Source organism: Lathyrus oleraceus, chromosome 5, assembly GCF_024323335.1.
Source record: "Lathyrus oleraceus cultivar Zhongwan6 chromosome 5, CAAS_Psat_ZW6_1.0, whole genome shotgun sequence".
Taxonomy (NCBI): Eukaryota; Viridiplantae; Streptophyta; class Magnoliopsida; order Fabales; family Fabaceae; genus Lathyrus; species Lathyrus oleraceus.
In genome coordinates, this window is record NC_066583.1 from 568,836,039 (window position 1) to 568,854,884 (window position 18,846).

Here is an 18,846-nt window from a genome sequence, read left to right on the forward strand (position 1 = left end):
GGCTGCACCATGTGCCCTAGCCAATCCAATTGACATCTCCACTCTATTTTTAAGAGCAGTCGCCAATTGGATTGACGCCTCCTCCTAAAAATGAGATACTTTGGGATTTTTTTAAAACATGATTATTTTGGGAATTTTTTTGTAAAACTGTGTTATTTTCGTAAAAAAATCTCTATTATGACCGTCTCCTGTTTGAAAAAATTAATCTATATACTTTGATTTATCCAACAACATAAATATGTATTACCTAACTAACTTTACCATATTTAATGTTATTGTATGTAAAATATCTTTAAATACATTTTTTTCAATAAACTCTTTAAATGGATTAAGTTTTCATGAAGATAAATTTAGAGAATACAACTATAATTTTTTTATAATTATCTTTAGTACATTATGAAGATAACCATCTTTCTTTGATGAAAATAATTATTTTTTATTATATATTCGACATTCATGGGTGCACAATATAATGCTATCCAACATAAAATACATTGAACCCTTTTCTTATCATCACAAAACCACTACTATCTAATCCTCTCCTCTAACATTCTCTTACATATGATCAAAAGTTGCAACCCATTCATTTCTGAAAAACCAATGTCTGCAGACCAAGTTTTGCAGTTGTTGGATACCAACTGGTTTGAGACATCAATTCTCACCACCAACAACAGAAAAACATCTTCACCTTTACATTCAACAACGTTACTAGATTCAACCATAAAGTCCGATGTAGAAGAACTTATTTTTCTAGACACAAAACTCCTTAAAATCCCAACACTTCAAGTAAGATCTTTTAGCCACGAAAACTTAGGTTCGAAAATCGGTTCTTTTTCTGATTCCCTTTCACCAAACTCCGTCCTCTTACCACAGAAGCTCAAACCAATTCTCTCAGGTATAGAAGCGAAAGAATTCACACTGGAAAAAGAATCAACCGATGCGAAAAAGATGAGTCGTCGTGGTACTCGTAGAACCCTACTCAGAAAAGGTAAAAAAACTAGTAGGAGTTTTTCAGAGCTTGAGTTTAAGGAGCTTAAAGGGTTTATGGATTTGGGATTTATATTTTCGGAGGAAGATAAGGATTCAAGATTGGTTTCTTTGATACCTGGATTGAGCAAAAAACAACACAATGTTGATGATGAAAGTGTCATTTGTAGACCTTATTTGTCCGAGGCATGGGATCTTATAAAGAAAAGGAAAGATGTGAATCCTTTGCTTAATTGGAGAGTACCAACTCTTGGCAATGAGATTGATATGAAGGATAATCTCAAGTTTTGGGCTCACACAGTTGCATCTACAGTAAGATAACAGGAATCAACAAGTTTTTCTCTTTTTCTTTCTGGTGATCAATGTTTCAAATGTATTCTTCTTGATTATCTTTGGAGGACTCTTTGTTGTATATATTTGAATAATGTACTATACTTCTCAAATAATTTTTTGACTCCAATTTCTTTTACTTGCTCAATGTACTTTCTTTACTTTCAAAATGCAGCATTTGAGCCAAATGGGAAAAAATGCAACTAATGCAAGCGAAATTCCAATAACAAGCAGGGTTTTAAATATCGATCGCGTTGGGATCATATAAGACTTTTGTCTAGATTTTTATGATTTTAATAGATACTTGTTTTGTGTCATTCCATGAATTAAGTAATTACAGTTTTTATTTTATCATAAAAATGATGAATAATAGTATTAGTATCGTCATCTTCTGATAACATAGTCCCGATCATTTTTTCCCGCATCAACGGATAGTTTTTAAAAGTCTTATTACATGCATTTCTAAAAAGAATTTAGTTTTGTTTAATCCAAGTGCATTAAGATAGTGTTTCTTCATGTTTCTTTAATGAATTGTTTTATTTCTTGATGGTTGAACAGTTCAATAGGTATCAATGATATGGTTGGCATAGTGCTTTCATATACCAACCCAAAATGGATATATATATATATATATATATATATATATATATATATATATATATATATATATATATATATATATATATATATATATATATATATATATATATATATATATATATATATATATATATATATAGTTAATAACAAGAATAGTTGGGCCTAAGTGACAGTGACATGAAGATAGGCACTCACTAGTAATTATTTTCATTTGAGTGGGGCTTCCATCTATAAGGTTATAGCATAGTTTTCTATTAGCCAAAGTTAAGATATTTTGGTATTGCACTTTAATCAAAAGTAGAAGATGAAAGTTGTGTTAACACCACTTTCCATCCCCTCATATGCAATTCCAAGTGGAAATAAGGTATGATTGCATTGGGCCATATATTGAAAAAAACAAAATGTTTAAAGATGATAATTTCAAACATTTTAATCATCATGTTCTTGAATTTTTAGAACAATTTCACTTTTTATTTTTAATATTTCTAAAAATTACATGATATATAAAAAAAATTATTATAACTTGTTTTCCAATTAAAATCAGGTATCAGCAGTGCACAATTGAAAAAAAAATCAAACATTAAATCTTAAAATCTATATCCTAAATCCTAATTCTTTTATGGGTTCGAACTGAGAAAAAACATGATTCGCAATAAAACTATCTACTATTATCATGAGTTGGAGTTGATCCCTTACAATCTTATCCATATTAGTTTTTTACTATAAATTCTAAAAGAAAGTATTTTAACTTAATCAATTAAAAATAAACGGAAAGTGCTTCATGCATAAATATGAGATATTACATGATTTAATAATAAGTACTTTTGGTACAGTCATTAATGTAATTGAATATATAAACTATGAAAATTACAACTATGTTGGATAATGTGATATGAATGTTTGACCAAATACTCCAAGCAACAGGGTGTCTATAATTAAAACTAGAAAATGAATTAATGAGAGCCATGTTGGTTTTAAATTATTCTTTATTCCATGTTTCTTTAACTTTATCCATACATAAAAAATTAAATATGGATGTCATTGATGGTGACCTAATTAATATATTTCCTTGTTTGTAATGAAAGCATGGCCTGCATTATTGAGTTTAAAAATACACAAAACAAAACATAAAGCCGAATTGAGTTTTATTTATAGATCATATATGCAAAGGAAGTCTATGCTATGATATATTTCTCAATGCAAATTCTGCTTCCATAATTCACGATGAAGCTACCATATAAAAAATAATAATAATAATGTACTTAAATAAACAGTTAGAATATGTATTTTATTATGATTTTGCTTACGTCGTGGAGATTTTATTAGTATCATGATTCATGAGCTGTACTCATCCATTCAAAATAGTAAATCTGTATTAGCAAGTGTTTCATATACTAATTTATTCACACTTTAGCTTTATTCTCTCTTGATAAATCTATTAGAAATTAGCGGAATTACTTAAAGTAATTTTCTTCAATAATTAGTTTTTCATTTTTTTAAAATAATTTTTGTTCCCCACTATTATGCGCTGATCTCATCCAATCCATCTAATCATTAAGAAAGGGTCTTACTCTCTCAAAAATCTTCTCAATCATCATCTTTGTGATTAATTTTTACTCTCTCAAAAATCTTCTCAATATACAAGATCATCATCTTTGTGATCAATTTTTTTAATTATAAATACATCTAACGACTCTCCTTAAATTAAAACAGAGTCTGTTCGAGACAACCTTAATCCTATTTATAAAAAAAATTATATTTTAAATTTATTAAATAAATAATATATATAGATAAAATATTGACTAAATACATTAATTATTTAAATAAATATAAAAAATTATTTTTTTCTTATATTCAGGGAACCACATAATATTTTATCTACCACTAACTCTCAAAATTAAACACTTTTGAGATCATAAGTTTTCTCTTCTATACATCCATTCATTTTCTTTTCTCTTTCTCTTTTCTTCTTCTCAGTTTGAAAGTTTCTAAATTTAAAACCCTAATTCAAGCCTTTTTATTTATTTATTTGATTCTATAAGACTTTAGCTTTTCTTAAACCCGTAAGATTTTTGATAATTAATAGAACAAGCTCCGTGAATATTGTAAAATATAACATTTGTGGCCATGAATGCATTGGAAATGATATAAGTTTATGCATTCATATAAATTTGATACAACCCTTGAAATCTAACATTTAATTCAATATAAAATTGAAACTAACTATAAAGTGGTACAATGAATTAGGTGTGGGTATGAAGCATCTAGAAATGAGAAGTGTATTTTGTAATGTGCTGATATTTGTTCCCGATTCAATTGTGAAAGTGCATGGGATAGGAAGATGAAAGCCATGGAGAGTTGAAGGCTTGTGTGAAACTTTTTATCATCAATTTAATTATAACCGATGATCTTAATCTAGTAGCTCTTATTTAATCTAATGGCTCTTAATCCACCACCTCTTCCTCCACCGTTAAGAACGGTAGGTCCTGAAACGATTGTTTCGCCACATCCAGATCTGATTCGAACTTCACAATTTTCCAAATCTATTCAAGTTACTTCGATAAACACTCATATTCCACCTACGATTATGCAACATGAAGTCTTACTTGGAAAGGTGCGACCAACTGTTGAACAACTTGTTTAACATCGTTCGACACCAAAATTCATACGCTCTTGAAGTGAGGCTTCACCGTCAAAAGGAAAACATTCACAACGCTCCCTCTAGTGAGGATATTATTTCAAGATGTTACCCAAGGAAAAATTGATGTTTTCATCTCAAAACCAGCCAAGACAAAGAAACACGAGGCTCCTTGAACGAATGATTGCGTAAAAGAAGAAATCATCAAAATCCTCCACATAGCCCCGAGGGAAATTGGGACAACTATGTTCATTCCTTTATCGAGGAAGAAACTTACTCAGAGAAGGTGCAACCAAAGCACTCGCTGTCAGTAAGAATCCTGGAGAGAAAATTTCTAAAATCTATAGAGAAATCGCCCAAGTTGGACGATTATGATGGAAAAGGAGATCCTGACGAGCACGTGCAACTCGTAAATGATTAGCTACGTTACTTTACCACTAATGGCAGTCTAAGTGCAAGATGTTTGCACTAACTCTGGCCAGGAATGACCGATTATGGTTCACTAGACTGCCCGACATAATTATCAATTCTTGGGCAGAGTTTCATGAGAGGGTTACCGCCATAATTTATAGCCCAGAGTAAAGACCTATAATTGAAGCGACCTTGAGCAGGATCATGCAAGGAAAGAAAAAAAGTTTGTGGTCACATATAGGCCAATTCACGAGTCTCTATAGAGATGGAAGGGGCTGAAGAAAGCACGATAAGTACACTCCCCTGGAGGTCTCATGTGAGAAAACTTATCTAGACTACGTAAATACTGAATTTTAGAAGGTTAGAATCCAACCCCCTTACCCTGTCAGAGAAAAATCTAGGACAGACAAATCAAAATGTTGTTGCTTCCACAAGAGCCACGACTATAACAGATAGAATGACCCACGAGTAAATCTTCCTAGAAGACTATGACAGATGGAACAAATGGAGAAATCAAAGAGACGACTATAGGCAAGCGCTCTTACTTCGCTGCCATAACCAGAGGAGTATCTAGGGAAAACCTACCATGCGAAGGCACCATGTAAAGGAAGATGACATTTTCTATGGTTGTTTACCACAAAGGAAGAAGTACGCCAACTAAAGTCTTTGACTAACCTATGTTGGGATTTTGAGACTTAGAAAAGGTCAGAGGCATTTCAAACGAAAACTTCCCCCTCGTGATATTTACTACATTTGGGAAATTCGACATGTCTCGGATCCTCATAAACAACAGAAACACTTGTGATATCATGTACTCAAAATTATTCGAGAAAATAGGACTAAACAAAAGTAGCTTGCTGCAATACGGAGGCTCTGACCTCTAGGCGTTTAACGAGATCATTACCCGTCCTTGAGGATATGGGGAAGTGATGGTTTTATTGGGAAACAAAAAGGACATACGGGCGTAAATTCTGAATTCTGAATTTCTTATTGTTCCCAGCAAGAGCGTTTAAAACTGCATTATGGGACGACCCTTTGCACCCATGCTGGAGACTGGCATCTCTCTGGTCTACCTCAAGCTCAAATATTACAATCTATAGGGAGAACTAACAACCATCAATGTTGGCCTAGAGGTAGAAAATAGAATATTCCAGCCTCTCTAGAAAGATTAGGGAGAAGGCATAGCCATAGAGATTAATATTGCATCCCTTATCGGGAAACTCAATAGGATGGGAATTCGTCCTCCAAACAGTGGTTGAACTGGCTAAAAAAGAGCAAATGAATAAGTGGCGGCTATCTCGCTTGGTTATGTTTCTTATTCTTTACTGATATAGAATATTATGCTTGAATCATTTAAAGTTTGTACACATATATACCTGTTAATATTAAAATAAAATAGATGATTTCTGAGACATTATATTCTTTATGATTATGCATAGCGACACGAAAATCCAAGGTATGACTAAGGATATTGATGCTCGACACACATAAATTCAAGGGTGTTATTGTACATCAATATAATGCAATGAATTCCCCACATAATGTTATGGGGTGATGTAGGAGACACTTTGTATGTCCGACTAAAAAATCAATCCCTCACATAATGTAAAAGGTGTTGTCGGAGACACGAGAAAACTACCTTTACATGCCCTTATGGAACTTTTGCCTACAGACGAATGCCATTCGGACTCTGTAATGCCCCAACTACTTTCCAACGCTGCATGATGTCAATCTTTGCAGATTACCTGGATAGTATCATAGAAGTATTTATGGATGATTTCTCGATTTGCGGATTTGATTTCCTAAATTGTCTTGCTAACCTAGAGAAAATCCTGGAGAGATACATGGAGGTGAACCTTGTGCTAAACTGGGAAAAGTGTCATTTCATGGTCACCGAAGGGATTGTTTTAGGACATATAGTTTCCGAAAAAGGTATTGAGGTAGATAGAGCTAAGATAGAAGTCATAGAGAATCTAAAACCACCAAAAACTATCAGAGAAGTCCGAAGTTTCCTTGGACATGCTGGATTCTACCGGCGTTTTATCAAAGACTTCTCTAAAATAACTAAACCTTTAACTGGCCTTTTAATGAAAGATGCTGAATTCATTTTCGATGAAAAATGTAATGAAGCATTTAATCTTTTAAAGCAAGCGTTGATTTCAGCACCCCTTATGCAACCCCCTGATTGGTCAAAACCTTTTGAGATAATGTGTGACGCTAGTGATTATGCCGTTGGAGCCGTTCTAGGACAAAGGAAAGATAAAAAATTACATGTGATTTATTATGCCAATAGAACCCTAGACGCCGCCCAACTTAACTACGCAACAACTGAAAAGGAACTACTAGTTGTAGTTTTTGCTATAGACAAATTCAGATCTTATCTAGTAGGAGCCAAAATTATAGTTTACACCGATCATGCTGCCATTCGTTACCTATTAAGTAAAAAAGATGCCAAGCCCAGGTTACTCCGATGGATTCTATTACTACAAGATTTTGATTTAGATATCCGAGATAAAAAAGGCACTAAAAATGTAGTAGCTGATCACCTTTCTAGGCTAGAACACCTGAAACCAGACTTCGTACCCATACATGATGATTTTGCCTATGATAGGCTGATAGCTAAACTAGAAGCCATTGAAGACGATAACCTAGGCCCTCATGAGCACTTCCAAAAATCCTTAGTTGTAAGTAACGTGCCATGGTATGCAGACTTTGTTAATTATCTAGCTGTTGATATCATACCCCTTGATCTTGACTACCACCAGAAGAAGAAGTTATTTAACGATGTAAGAAACTTTTATTGGGACGAAACACTCCTTTTCAAAAGGGGTAAAGACGGCCATTTTCGCCGTTGCGTTCCAGAAGAGGAGATAAAAAGTATAATTAAGCATTGTCACTCTGCACCCTATGGTGGACATGCGAGCACCTCTAAGACATACGCCAAGATTCTTCAAGTTGGCATGTTCTGGTCTACCATGTGGCGCGATGTCCATGCTTGCATTGTCAAATGTGATAGATGCCAACGCACGGGAAATATTTCAAGACGTGAGGAAATGCCTCTAAGAAACATTCAAGAAGTAGAACTCTTCGACATTTGGGGTATAGCTTTCATGGGACCTTTCCCACCATCCTTAGGAAACAAGTATATCTTAGTAGCTGTGGACTACGTGTCTAAGTGGATTGAAGCTATAGCTGCACCCACAAACGACACTAGAGTGGTGATCAAGTTATTTAAAAACTATATATTCCCCAGATTTGGAACACCCTGTTTAGTCATAAGCGGTGGAGGATCGCACTTCATATCGAGAATATTTGATGAATTTTTAAGTAAATATGGAAATAGGCATAGAGTAGCAAAACCATACCACCCACGGACTAGTGGCCAAGTAGAAGTATCCAATAGGGAGATAAAACAAATTCTAGAAAAAATTGTTTCTATATCTAGAAAAGACTGGTCTCAGAAGCTCCAAGAAGCATTATGAGCCTATAGAACCGCTTTCAATACCCCTATAGGAACAACTCCCTACCAACTAGTCTATGGAAAATCCTGTCATTTACCTTTTGAATTAGAGCATAAGGCCTATTGGGCCATTAAAACTTTGAATTTGGATTACCTGACCATTGTTGAAAAACGTATCCTTGACATCCACAAACTGGAAGAACTCAGGCAATCTGCCTACGAGAATGCCATAATATACAAAGAGAGAACCAAAGTTTGACATGACAAAAGAATTGTGAAAAAAGATTTCAATATAGGCGACCCTGTTCTCCTGTTCAATTCTAGGTTACGACTTTTCCCTGGGAAGCTACGTTCAAGATGGACTGACCCTTTCAAAGTATCTAAGATTCTGAGATCCGGAGCTGTAGAAATCAAGAACGAAACCTGTAGTCCATTCATTGTAAATGGGCAAAGACTGAAGCTCTATGAAGGAGGAGACATTCCAACAGACTACTCCAGCCACACTCTGATAGATCCACCCATTCCTACGACAGACGTATAAGTTCCGATCGTCAAGCTAACGACGTTAAACAAGCGCTGCTTGAGAGGCAACCCACGATTTTCTTATCTTATTTTACTTTTTCTGCATTTATTTACTTTACTTTATTTTTAATCATATTCTCGTCAGGACTAAATATCATTTGCAATGTTTGTGTTTTCAGGATCCTTTTCCCTAACCTTTGCAGGATGTAGAACTTTGATGACATGCACGTGGCTATCAGAGATGACGCCCAGAGGGAGCGTTACATAGTTCTCTACCAGCGCCCTATGACACCTACACGCTATCCGGACCAGGATTGCATGGACGCCCTAGGCATTGAGCCGAGCATCAGATTCCTGAGCCACCAACTCCAATGGGATGAATTCGTTGATGACATGAACAACACCTATAGGAACCTGACTCTGGAGTTCCTTAGCTCGTTTGCTTATGATCCTTACTCTGGACCAGATGGACATGCTGTTTTCAGGCTACTCGGGACTGAGTACTCTTTCATCCAGAAGGAGTTCGGTGACTTGTTAGGTTTTCAGACTACCCCCGATGTTATCCCTGAGACGCCGATGGGATACTTTCTGAGTAGGGAAGTGGAGAAATTCTGGAGCAATATCTCTGGTGGAAGGAGTCAGGATCCTTTCACTCAGTTGTCACTGGTTATCCACAACCCTGCTATGAGGTATTTCCAGATGATACTAGCGCACTCTTTTCTTGGAAGACCAGATGCTGAAACTCTACTGAGTGAGGATGAGATATTTTTGTTGTTCTGTGCATCCCAGTCACGCCCTGTGGCATGTGGGAATTTTCTGCTGTGTGGTCTTAGTAGTGTTTCTAGATCATCCGAGGGAATTATTCATGTAGGAGGGATTGTCACGCAGATTGCCACTGCCTTAGGCCTGTCCCACAAGCTGCTCCATCTCAGGAGTTTCGGTGGCTACATTACTATGGATATTGATTTCTGCTTGGACAGAGGATTGATGAGGATAGTCTCTTTCAATCCCAGACAGTTCAGATTATTGATTGATAGAGAGACGATACACTACTTTACACTGCCAGACCCGATGATGACTAGTGTTCATGACCCAGCTAACTGGAGTTATGCTTTGGAAGGTCATGGAGAGACTGTTGAGGAGCCTAGATCCCCTCTTGTTGCTGATTATACTCCTACGCCGCTTTCACCCAGGATTACTGTGCTCTCTAATAATTTATCTTTGCAGCCCCCAGATGACCGCACGCAGATTGCCGAGTGTCGCAGAGAGATTGCCAAGCTTAGGCAGAAGGTGGCTGACCTTACTTTACAAATTGGGGTATCTGATCTTACACATGCTACCGAGACTGATTTTTTGTACCAAGAGATAGCAGAGCTTCGTCAGGAGATAGCCGTACTTCGTGGATACAGTCAAGCAGAGGAGCCCCCTGCTGTTTGAGTTTACCGTCTCGTTTACCTTTTCTTATTTATGCTTATATTATTTTTCGCATTTCCCATACTTATTTTATATTATCGTATTTGATACATTTTCAAATTACGTTAGCACTTTGATATTTCCATATATATATATATATATATATATATATATAATATATATAATATATATATATATATATATATATATATATATATATATATATATATATATATATATATATATATATTATGTGTGTGTTTATTTCCTTTATATTCATATTTTAGTCTAATAGTATTATTTATTTTATTTGTTTAATGTTTAAATTTATTTTCATAAATTGTGCAAGCCTTATTTTATTAGGAAAAACAATGAAAATGTTATCCGGACCCCCAGACAGAAAAAGCATGGAGAAGCCCATACCAAATTCTTCAAACACCGACCCAACTTCAAGTTGCTCTTGTGGCGCCCGCCATAGACCCTATGGCGCCCGCCACGGCGTCTGGTATATGCGGGGCAGATTCAATTAATTCACCATTTTTGGCCCTTCAAACTTCAAAAACCCATTTTTTCCTCTTCCAAAAACTCCCTTGAACCCCATAAAAACTCCTACATTTATCATCTTCCCACCATAAAATTTACCTTTCCAACTTCCATTTTAATTTTCATCCATCAATATCCATAAAAATCCCACCTTTACCACCCTATATATATAAACCCATCTTCATCTTCTTCAACACATTCAAAGAGAAAAATAATGGAGTTCAATGGATATATTCTTCGCGAAGGGAAACCTGGGGATAGGTAGAGAAGGATTATTGAAAGGTTACAAAATCGGGAAATTCTCCCGACGAGGTACGTGGACGATAACTATCTGTATACTTTGGATATCTACCACAGTGTTTTTCATTTGTTATATTTTTTAGGCTTGCACACTATTTTTGTAAACAGAGAGCCTACCTTTGAGCGACTAACAGTCGAGTTTTTAAGTTCTTTAATTTATACTGTCAGTCCTAACACTGCTAGTACAGTTGGTACTGTTAAATTTCGAATGTTTGTTGTTGAGTATGAGTATAGTACCAACGAACTAGCAGGTCTGTTAGGGATTCCTCATGGGGAGGGTGCTATTTGTGAGACCCCTTTGGATTCACACTGGTCGGTCGAGGTGTTTTCCTTCTGGCAGAGATTGTCTAATACTTCAATAAATTCTTTTGAAGGAATTCTTGCCTTGACCATCCATAACCCGACCATCAGAGTTTTTAGATATATGTTAGCATGTACTATTTTTGGCCGGGAGAATCCAAACAAGGTTAATGCTCGGGAGCTTCTATTTTTACAAGGAAGCCTCACAAATAGGAGGATTAATTCGGTCCCGTTTATGATTTCTCATATGGCTTTAACTCTTAATAAAGCGGGACCTATTGTTTTTGGAGGACTCATTACGTTTATTGCTCGGGCTCTTAACCTGAACAATGAGATAGCTACCTTAGTTCCCTTAGCTCCTCGCACAATCAACCTTAAATTTCTAAAAGATATGAAATTGTGTCGAGTGAGAAAAAAAGGAGGTTATGTGCTTATGATTCGTGGTGTAGCTATCCCATATGTTGCCTTACCGTGCACTAGACGTACTGATGTACGTATTGAAAGGAACTGGACCTATAATTTAGATGCTCCACCTGTTTTAGGTCCACTTCCTCCTAATGTTCCTGATGAGGAGGGACACGACACTAATGAAGAGCTTGATCGGAGAGAGCAATCTCCCGTACCTCATGTGTCCCCCCATCACCCTTCACCACCACACACCGCACCATTTTCTTCTTTTGCAGTTTCTGCTCCTGGATTCTATATTACTGAAGAGATGTGGCGCGACCACATGGATAGAGAACAAAGGCGTGATGACCTACTCTCTACCATTCAGTAACAACTGGCGAACAACATGAGCTTCATGCAAGAATCGCAGCGGAGGGCAGATCAATCCTATGCGACTGTTTCACAGACCCTGCTTGCGATCACAAATGAGCAATCCCGTCAGCAGAACTACCACCGTGAGCATTTTGCGCTGATAGAGGTCACTCAGGCTTCCATTTTAGACAACCTTCGAGAGGTGAGGACTGCTCAGGCTGACTTATCGGCCAGGATGGACCAGAGAGACCGTCGTCGCAGCAGATCTCGTCGTCCACCTCAGGATGGCGAAGGGACAAGTGGTCAGCAGTAGTGTGACAGGTTACTGTAAGACCCCAATTTTTGCCCTAAGATCCCTCATGGCATCATATCATATCATATCATTGCCTCAAGGATCATTGTGCACCTTTGCCTCTCTCCTAGTGGGTGGGTTACCTTGTGAGTGTGGTGTAAGAACAAAAATTGTGATACAACAGATTCCTTGATTTTGATGATAACAAAGGATGAAACCAAAAATGGCACCCTAACGAAAAGTTTCTAAGTGTGCAGGACTCTGATGACATCATCAGATAGAGTACCAGATCAGAAGTATATTATCAAATGATCGGAAGCTCTGAAGAAGAAACAAGTTCAAGAAAGTCAAACTCTGAACTAAACAACAAGTATCAGAAGCATCTTAACAGGAAGTAAGTCCTAGAACCTCTGACTCTGAACAACGCTTTCTGAAGAATCTATTTAGATCAACATCAGAAGCAAGATTCCAAGGTTCTCCAGAAACACAAATACTCTGATTATGGATTTGCTAATCATGAAAGAGTAACGTTGAAGACAAGTAAAGATTTTCAAATGGATTTCCTAATTGAGAAAGAGACGTTAATCTCCAATCTCAATAAAGAAAATACTACTTGTGGTAAGTAGTCATTTCAAGAAGAGAAAGTCATCCTGCATTAGCTAATTATGTGATGGCGTAACTTCATCTCAATATCCACCAGTTTCAACTACTACTTCAACTGATCTATATAAAGGATTGAAAATCAATTTTCAGCAACACACATATACGAGGAAAAATCATACTGAAACATCAACAAGAAAAACACTCTTGCTCTCTATCTTCACGAAGCTTTTGCTTATTACGTGAAAAACTCTTGTTCTTAATTTTGTAATACTTGCTTTCTTAGAAGCACTCTAGTTTACATAAATCCTTCTTCTATTGTTTGTTGATTTCCTCAAGTGACTCTGTGTAGTCTGTATACTTGAGAGGGCTAAGAGATTTTGTATCTTAGACGTTGTTTGTAATCTTTCAAGATTAGTGGATTAAGTCCTTGTTGAAGGCGAAATCACCTTGGCCGGGTGGACTGGAGTAGCTTTGTGTTATAAGCGAACCAGTATAAAATCCTTGTGTGATTTTCATTTTGAAAAGCGCTTATTTTTCCAAACAATTCAAACCCCCCCTTTCTTGTTTTTCTCACCTTCAATTGGTATCAGAGCTCCAGCTCTGTTATTGATTTTCTAATCAAACACTTAACCGTGTAGAGAGATCCAGTTCGAGAAAAACAATGGCCCACTCAAATGAAAGAGATTCTTACAATGCCAAGCCTCCTGTTTTTGATGGAGAGAAATTTGATTACTGGAAAGACAGAATCGAAAGTTTCTTTCTGGGTTATGATGCTGACCTATGGGACATTGTCACAGATGGATACAAACCTCCAGTCTTAAATGGAGCTGAAGTTCCCAGAAGTAAGATGTCAGAAGATCAGAAACGTATTTTCAAAAATCACCACAAGGCCAGAACAATACTTCTAAATGCTATATCATACAATGAATATGAAAAAATCACCAACAGAGAGACTGCCAAAGATATACTTGACTCTCTGAAGATGACCCATGAAGGAAACTCCCAAGTCAAGGAGACGAAGGCTCTGGCACTTATCCAGAAATATGAAGCCTTCAAAATGGAAGACGACGAAGCTATAGAGGCTATGTTTTCTAGATTTCAAACTCTTATTGCAGGTCTTAAAGTGTTAGACAAAGGATACACGACTGCAGATCATGTTAAGAAGATAGTCAGAAGTCTGCCAAAGAAATGGAGACCTATGGTTACTGCTCTAAAGCTGTCAAAGGATCTGAACAATATCAGCCTTGAAGAACTTGTTAGTTCTCTCAGAAGCCATGAGATAGAACTAGAGGAGGATGAGCCTCAGAAAAGGAACAAGTCTGTAGCGCTTAAGTCCAGATCTGAAAGACGGAAGCCTGACAGAACCAAAGCTCTCCAGGTAGAAGCTGAAGATACTGACGATTCTGAACCAGAAGACTCTGATGATGAAGAAGAGTTGTCCCTACTAACCAGAAGAGTCAAGCAACTCTGGAAAAAGAGGAACAACAACTTCAGAAGACCAAGACCCAGAGGGGATCGATCAGAGTCAACTTCAAAAGGTAAAGCTAACAAAGATATTACCTGTTATGAATGTAAAGAAACAGGTCATTACAGAAATGAATGCCCCAAGTTGAAGAAGGACAACCCCATAAAAGAAAGCTTCAAGAAAAACACCTTCAGGACAAAGAAAGGACTGATGGCTACCTGGGATGACAGTGAATCTGGATCATCAGAATCTGACTCTGATGAACAGGCCAACGTAGCACTTATGGCTACCACATCCAGCAGCTCAGACGAAGAATCTGAAGAGGTATTTTCTGAACTTTCTCGATCTGACTTAGAATCATGTTTGTCAGAAACTCTTACATCTTATCAGAAATTAAAACAAAAGTTTAAAAATATTAAAGGCTGTCTTAAAGCAAAATTTGAAGAGTGTAGTGAACTTGAGATAACAATTCTATCACAAGAAGATACAATCAAATCTTTAATGTTAGAAAGAGATGAAGCAAAAACAAAAAGCTCAGAATTAGAAGAAACGTTATCTCAAGCACCACAAACTTCAAATAAAATTATTTATAAGTATGAAGAAGCCTTTCAAGAATTTCTGAAAAATGGGATAGATAGGAGTATTATGGCATCCATGATTTATGGAGTAAGTCAGAATAATAAAAGGGGAATTGGTTATGATCCTAAGGAAGATAAAACTTCTACCAGTGATAAAATTAAATCTCCTTTTTCATATCACTACACACACACGCAAGAACACAAATTTAAAAATGCTAGAAGACCCAAAGTTGTAAGAAACTCTGGGAAAACTAATCTAAAAGGACCCAAGAGATTCTGGGTACCGAAAGATAAGATTATCTATGTTGCAGATATCCTATGCAGCAAAGTTCAGACACCAGTCATGGTACCTGGACTCTGGATGCTCGCGACACATGACGGGAAGAAAGTCTATGTTCCAAAGTCTGGAACTTAAAGACGCTGGATTTGTAGGCTTCGGAGGAGATCAGAAAGGAAGGATCAGAGGCTCCGGAACTATTGGTAATGGTACTCTTCCCTCTATATCTGATGTTCTTTATGTAGAAGGATTAATGCATAACTTGTTATCCATAAGTCAATTAAGTGATAACGGTTATGATGTAATCTTCAATCAAAAAACATGTAAAGCCATTAATCAGAACGATGGCTCTGTCCTTTTCACAGGCAAGAGGAAAAACAACATTTACAAAATAAATCTTTCTGATTTAAAAGATCAAAATGTTAAATGTCTAATGTCAGTTCACGAAGAGCAATGGGTATGGCATAGACGCTTGGGCCACATTAGCATGAGGAAACTTTCTCAGCTAACTAAACTCGAGTTAGTCAGAGGCCTACCTAAACTGAAGTTTTCTTCAGATGCTCTGTGTGAAGCTTGTCAGAAAGGAAAATTTTCAAAAACATCTTTTAAAAAGAAAAATGTTGTTTCTACCTCTAAGCCTCTGGAACTTCTTCACATTGACTTATTTGGTCCTGTGAAAACAGCATCAGTTAATGGAAAGAAGTATGGACTAGTCATTGTTGATGATTACAGTCGCTGGACATGGGTAAAATTCCTAAAGCACAAGAGTGAGTCTCACTCTGTATTCACCAGTTTCTGTTCCAAAGTGCAAAAAGAATTTGACTCCAAAATTGTTAGAGTCAGAAGTGATCATGGTGGAGAATTTGAAAATAAAGATTTTGAAGAATTATTTGATTCTAATGGAATATCCCATGATTTCTCCTGCCCTAGAACTCCACAACAAAATGGAGTTGTAGAGAGGAAGAATAGGACACTCCAAGAAATGGCCAGAACCATGATCAATGAAACTAATGTAGCAAAGCACTTTTGGGCAGAAGCTGTAAATACAGCGTGTTACATTCAGAATAGAATCTCTATAAGACCTATTCTAGAAAAGACTCCCTATGAACTGTGTAAAGGAAGAAAACCCAACATCTCATATTTTCATCCTTTTGGATGCTCTTGTTTTATATTAAATACTAAAGAACATCTGAACAAGTTTGATTCCAAAGCACAGAAAGGTATTATGTTAGGATACTCAGAACGCTCTAAAGGCTATAGAGTATACAACACAGAAACCAAAATTGTGGAGGAATCAATTCATGTCAGATTTGATGATAAGCTTGACCCTGAAAAGTCAAAGCTAGTTGAAAAGTTTGCAGATTTGGAAATCACTCTTGTAGAATCTGAGAAAACTCCAGAAGCAACTGTCACTCAAGACTCTGAAGAAATTAAATCTCCAGAAATTCCAAGGAAAGTTAAAAGTCGTATTAACGTATCTGAAGATTTGATTTTGGGAAACAAAGATGAACCTGTTAGAACCAGATCTACCTTCAGAACTTCTGAAGATATTCCTCTGGGACTAGTGTCTCTGATTGAGCCTACGTCCTGTGATGAAGCTCTTCAAGATAACGATTGGGTGGCAGCTATGCAAGAAGAATTAGATCAATTCTCAAAGAATGATGTCTGGGATCTCGTTCCTAAACCCAGAGGCACTCATGTCATTGGAACCAGATGGGTTTTCAGAAACAAGCTGAACGAGAAAGGAGAAGTTGTCAGAAACAAAGCACGACTGGTAGCTCAAGGTTATAGTCAACAAGAAGGTATTGATTATAATGAAACTTTTGCTCCAGTCGCGAGGTTAGAATCTATTCGTCTTCTTGTATCTTTTGCTATTAATCATTCTATCAAATTATACCAAATGGATGTCAAGAGTGCATTTCTTAATGGTTATATTTCAGAAGAAGTGTATGTCAATCAACCTCCAGGTTTTGAAAATTCAAACTTTCCAGAACATGTTTTCAAACTTAAGAAATCCTTATATGGACTTAAACAAGCTCCCAGAGCTTGGTATGAACGATTAAGCAATTTTCTTCTGGAACAAAATTTTATCAGAGGGAAAGTTGATTCTACACTCTTCTGTAAAAACCTTAATAATGATCTCATGATATGCCAGATTTATGTTGATGATATTATTTTTGGTTCTGCTAATATCTCTGTTTGTCAAGAATTTTCTAAGTTAATGCAGGCAGAATTTGAAATGAGTTTAATGCAAGAACTAAAGTTCTTTCTGGGAATTCAAATCAATCAAACTCCAGAAGTCACGTACATTCATCAAAGCAAGTACATTAAAGACGTTCTGAAGAAGTTTGATATGACTGAATGCAACTCTGCAAAAACTCCTATGCACCCAACTTGCATTCTGGAAAAGGAAGAGGTAAGCAACAAGGTTTGTCAGAAGCTCTATCGAGGTATGATAGGCTCTCTTCTCTATCTGACTGCTACTCGTCCTGATATTCTCTTTAGCGTCTGTCTTTGTGCCAGATTCCAATCAGATCCTAGAGAATCTCATTTAACAGCTGTTAAGAGAATTCTTAAGTATCTGAAAGGAACTCCTAACCTGGGCCTGATGTATGAGAAAACATCAGAGTATAGGCTTTCTGGTTTCTGTGATGCAGACTACGCAGGAGATAGAATAGAACGAAAAAGCACTTCTGGAAATTGCCAGCTTCTGGGAAACAATCTAATCTCCTGGGCTAGCAAAAGACAGTCAACAATTGCTCTATCAACTGCAGAAGCAGAATACATCTCAGCATCACTGTGCACAACTCAGATGCTCTGGATGAAGCATCAGCTAGAAGATCTTCAGATATTTGAGAGTAACATTCCTATCTTTTGTGATAATACTGCTGCTATTTGTTTAAGTAAGAATCCCATTCTACATTCCAGAGCCAAACACATAGAAATAAAACATCATTTTATCAGAGACTATGTTCAGAAAGGGATAGTAACATTGAAGTTCATTGATACAGAACATCAATGGGCAGATATCTTTACTAAGCCTCTAGCTGAAGATAGATTTCTTTTCATCTTAGAAAATCTGAACATTAAAAATTGCCCTGAGTGAAAAATGGCTCTGAAAAATGTAAAATGTGAATCTGATGTAAACAAATGTACTTCTGCCTCTGACTCTGATACTTCTACCAAGTTAAGAAGATATCTGAGTTAGAAATCTTCAGAAACCAATCCTTTGGTATTCCTGAAGATCAGATACATCAACACGTGGAGTACCAAGCGTCTAACCCTAGAACTTCTAGACAGCTGTCAAAAGAAATCAAAGGTCAGAACGTTTGAAATCTCCTAGAGCAGTGTGCGTACTGTTGGGATTA

General features: G+C 36.5%; 1 protein-coding gene across 1 annotated transcript; it reads left to right on the top strand.

Annotated features, from left to right (window-relative positions):
• The first annotated feature begins 461 nt into the window (after positions 1 to 461).
• Positions 462 to 1,456, top strand: LOC127086530 (uncharacterized). The gene has a single exon (XM_051027306.1). The coding sequence runs from the start codon at positions 562 to 564 to the stop codon at positions 1,306 to 1,308; it is 747 nt and encodes a 248-aa protein (XP_050883263.1). The 5' UTR covers positions 462 to 561; the 3' UTR covers positions 1,309 to 1,456.
• Positions 1,457 to 18,846: the final 17,390 nt, after the last annotated feature.

Excerpts from the sequence above, each read along its gene's own strand:
- LOC127086530 (XM_051027306.1), top strand. The coding sequence starts at position 562 with ATGATCAAAAGTTGCAACCCATTCATTTCTGAAAAACCAATGTCTGCA.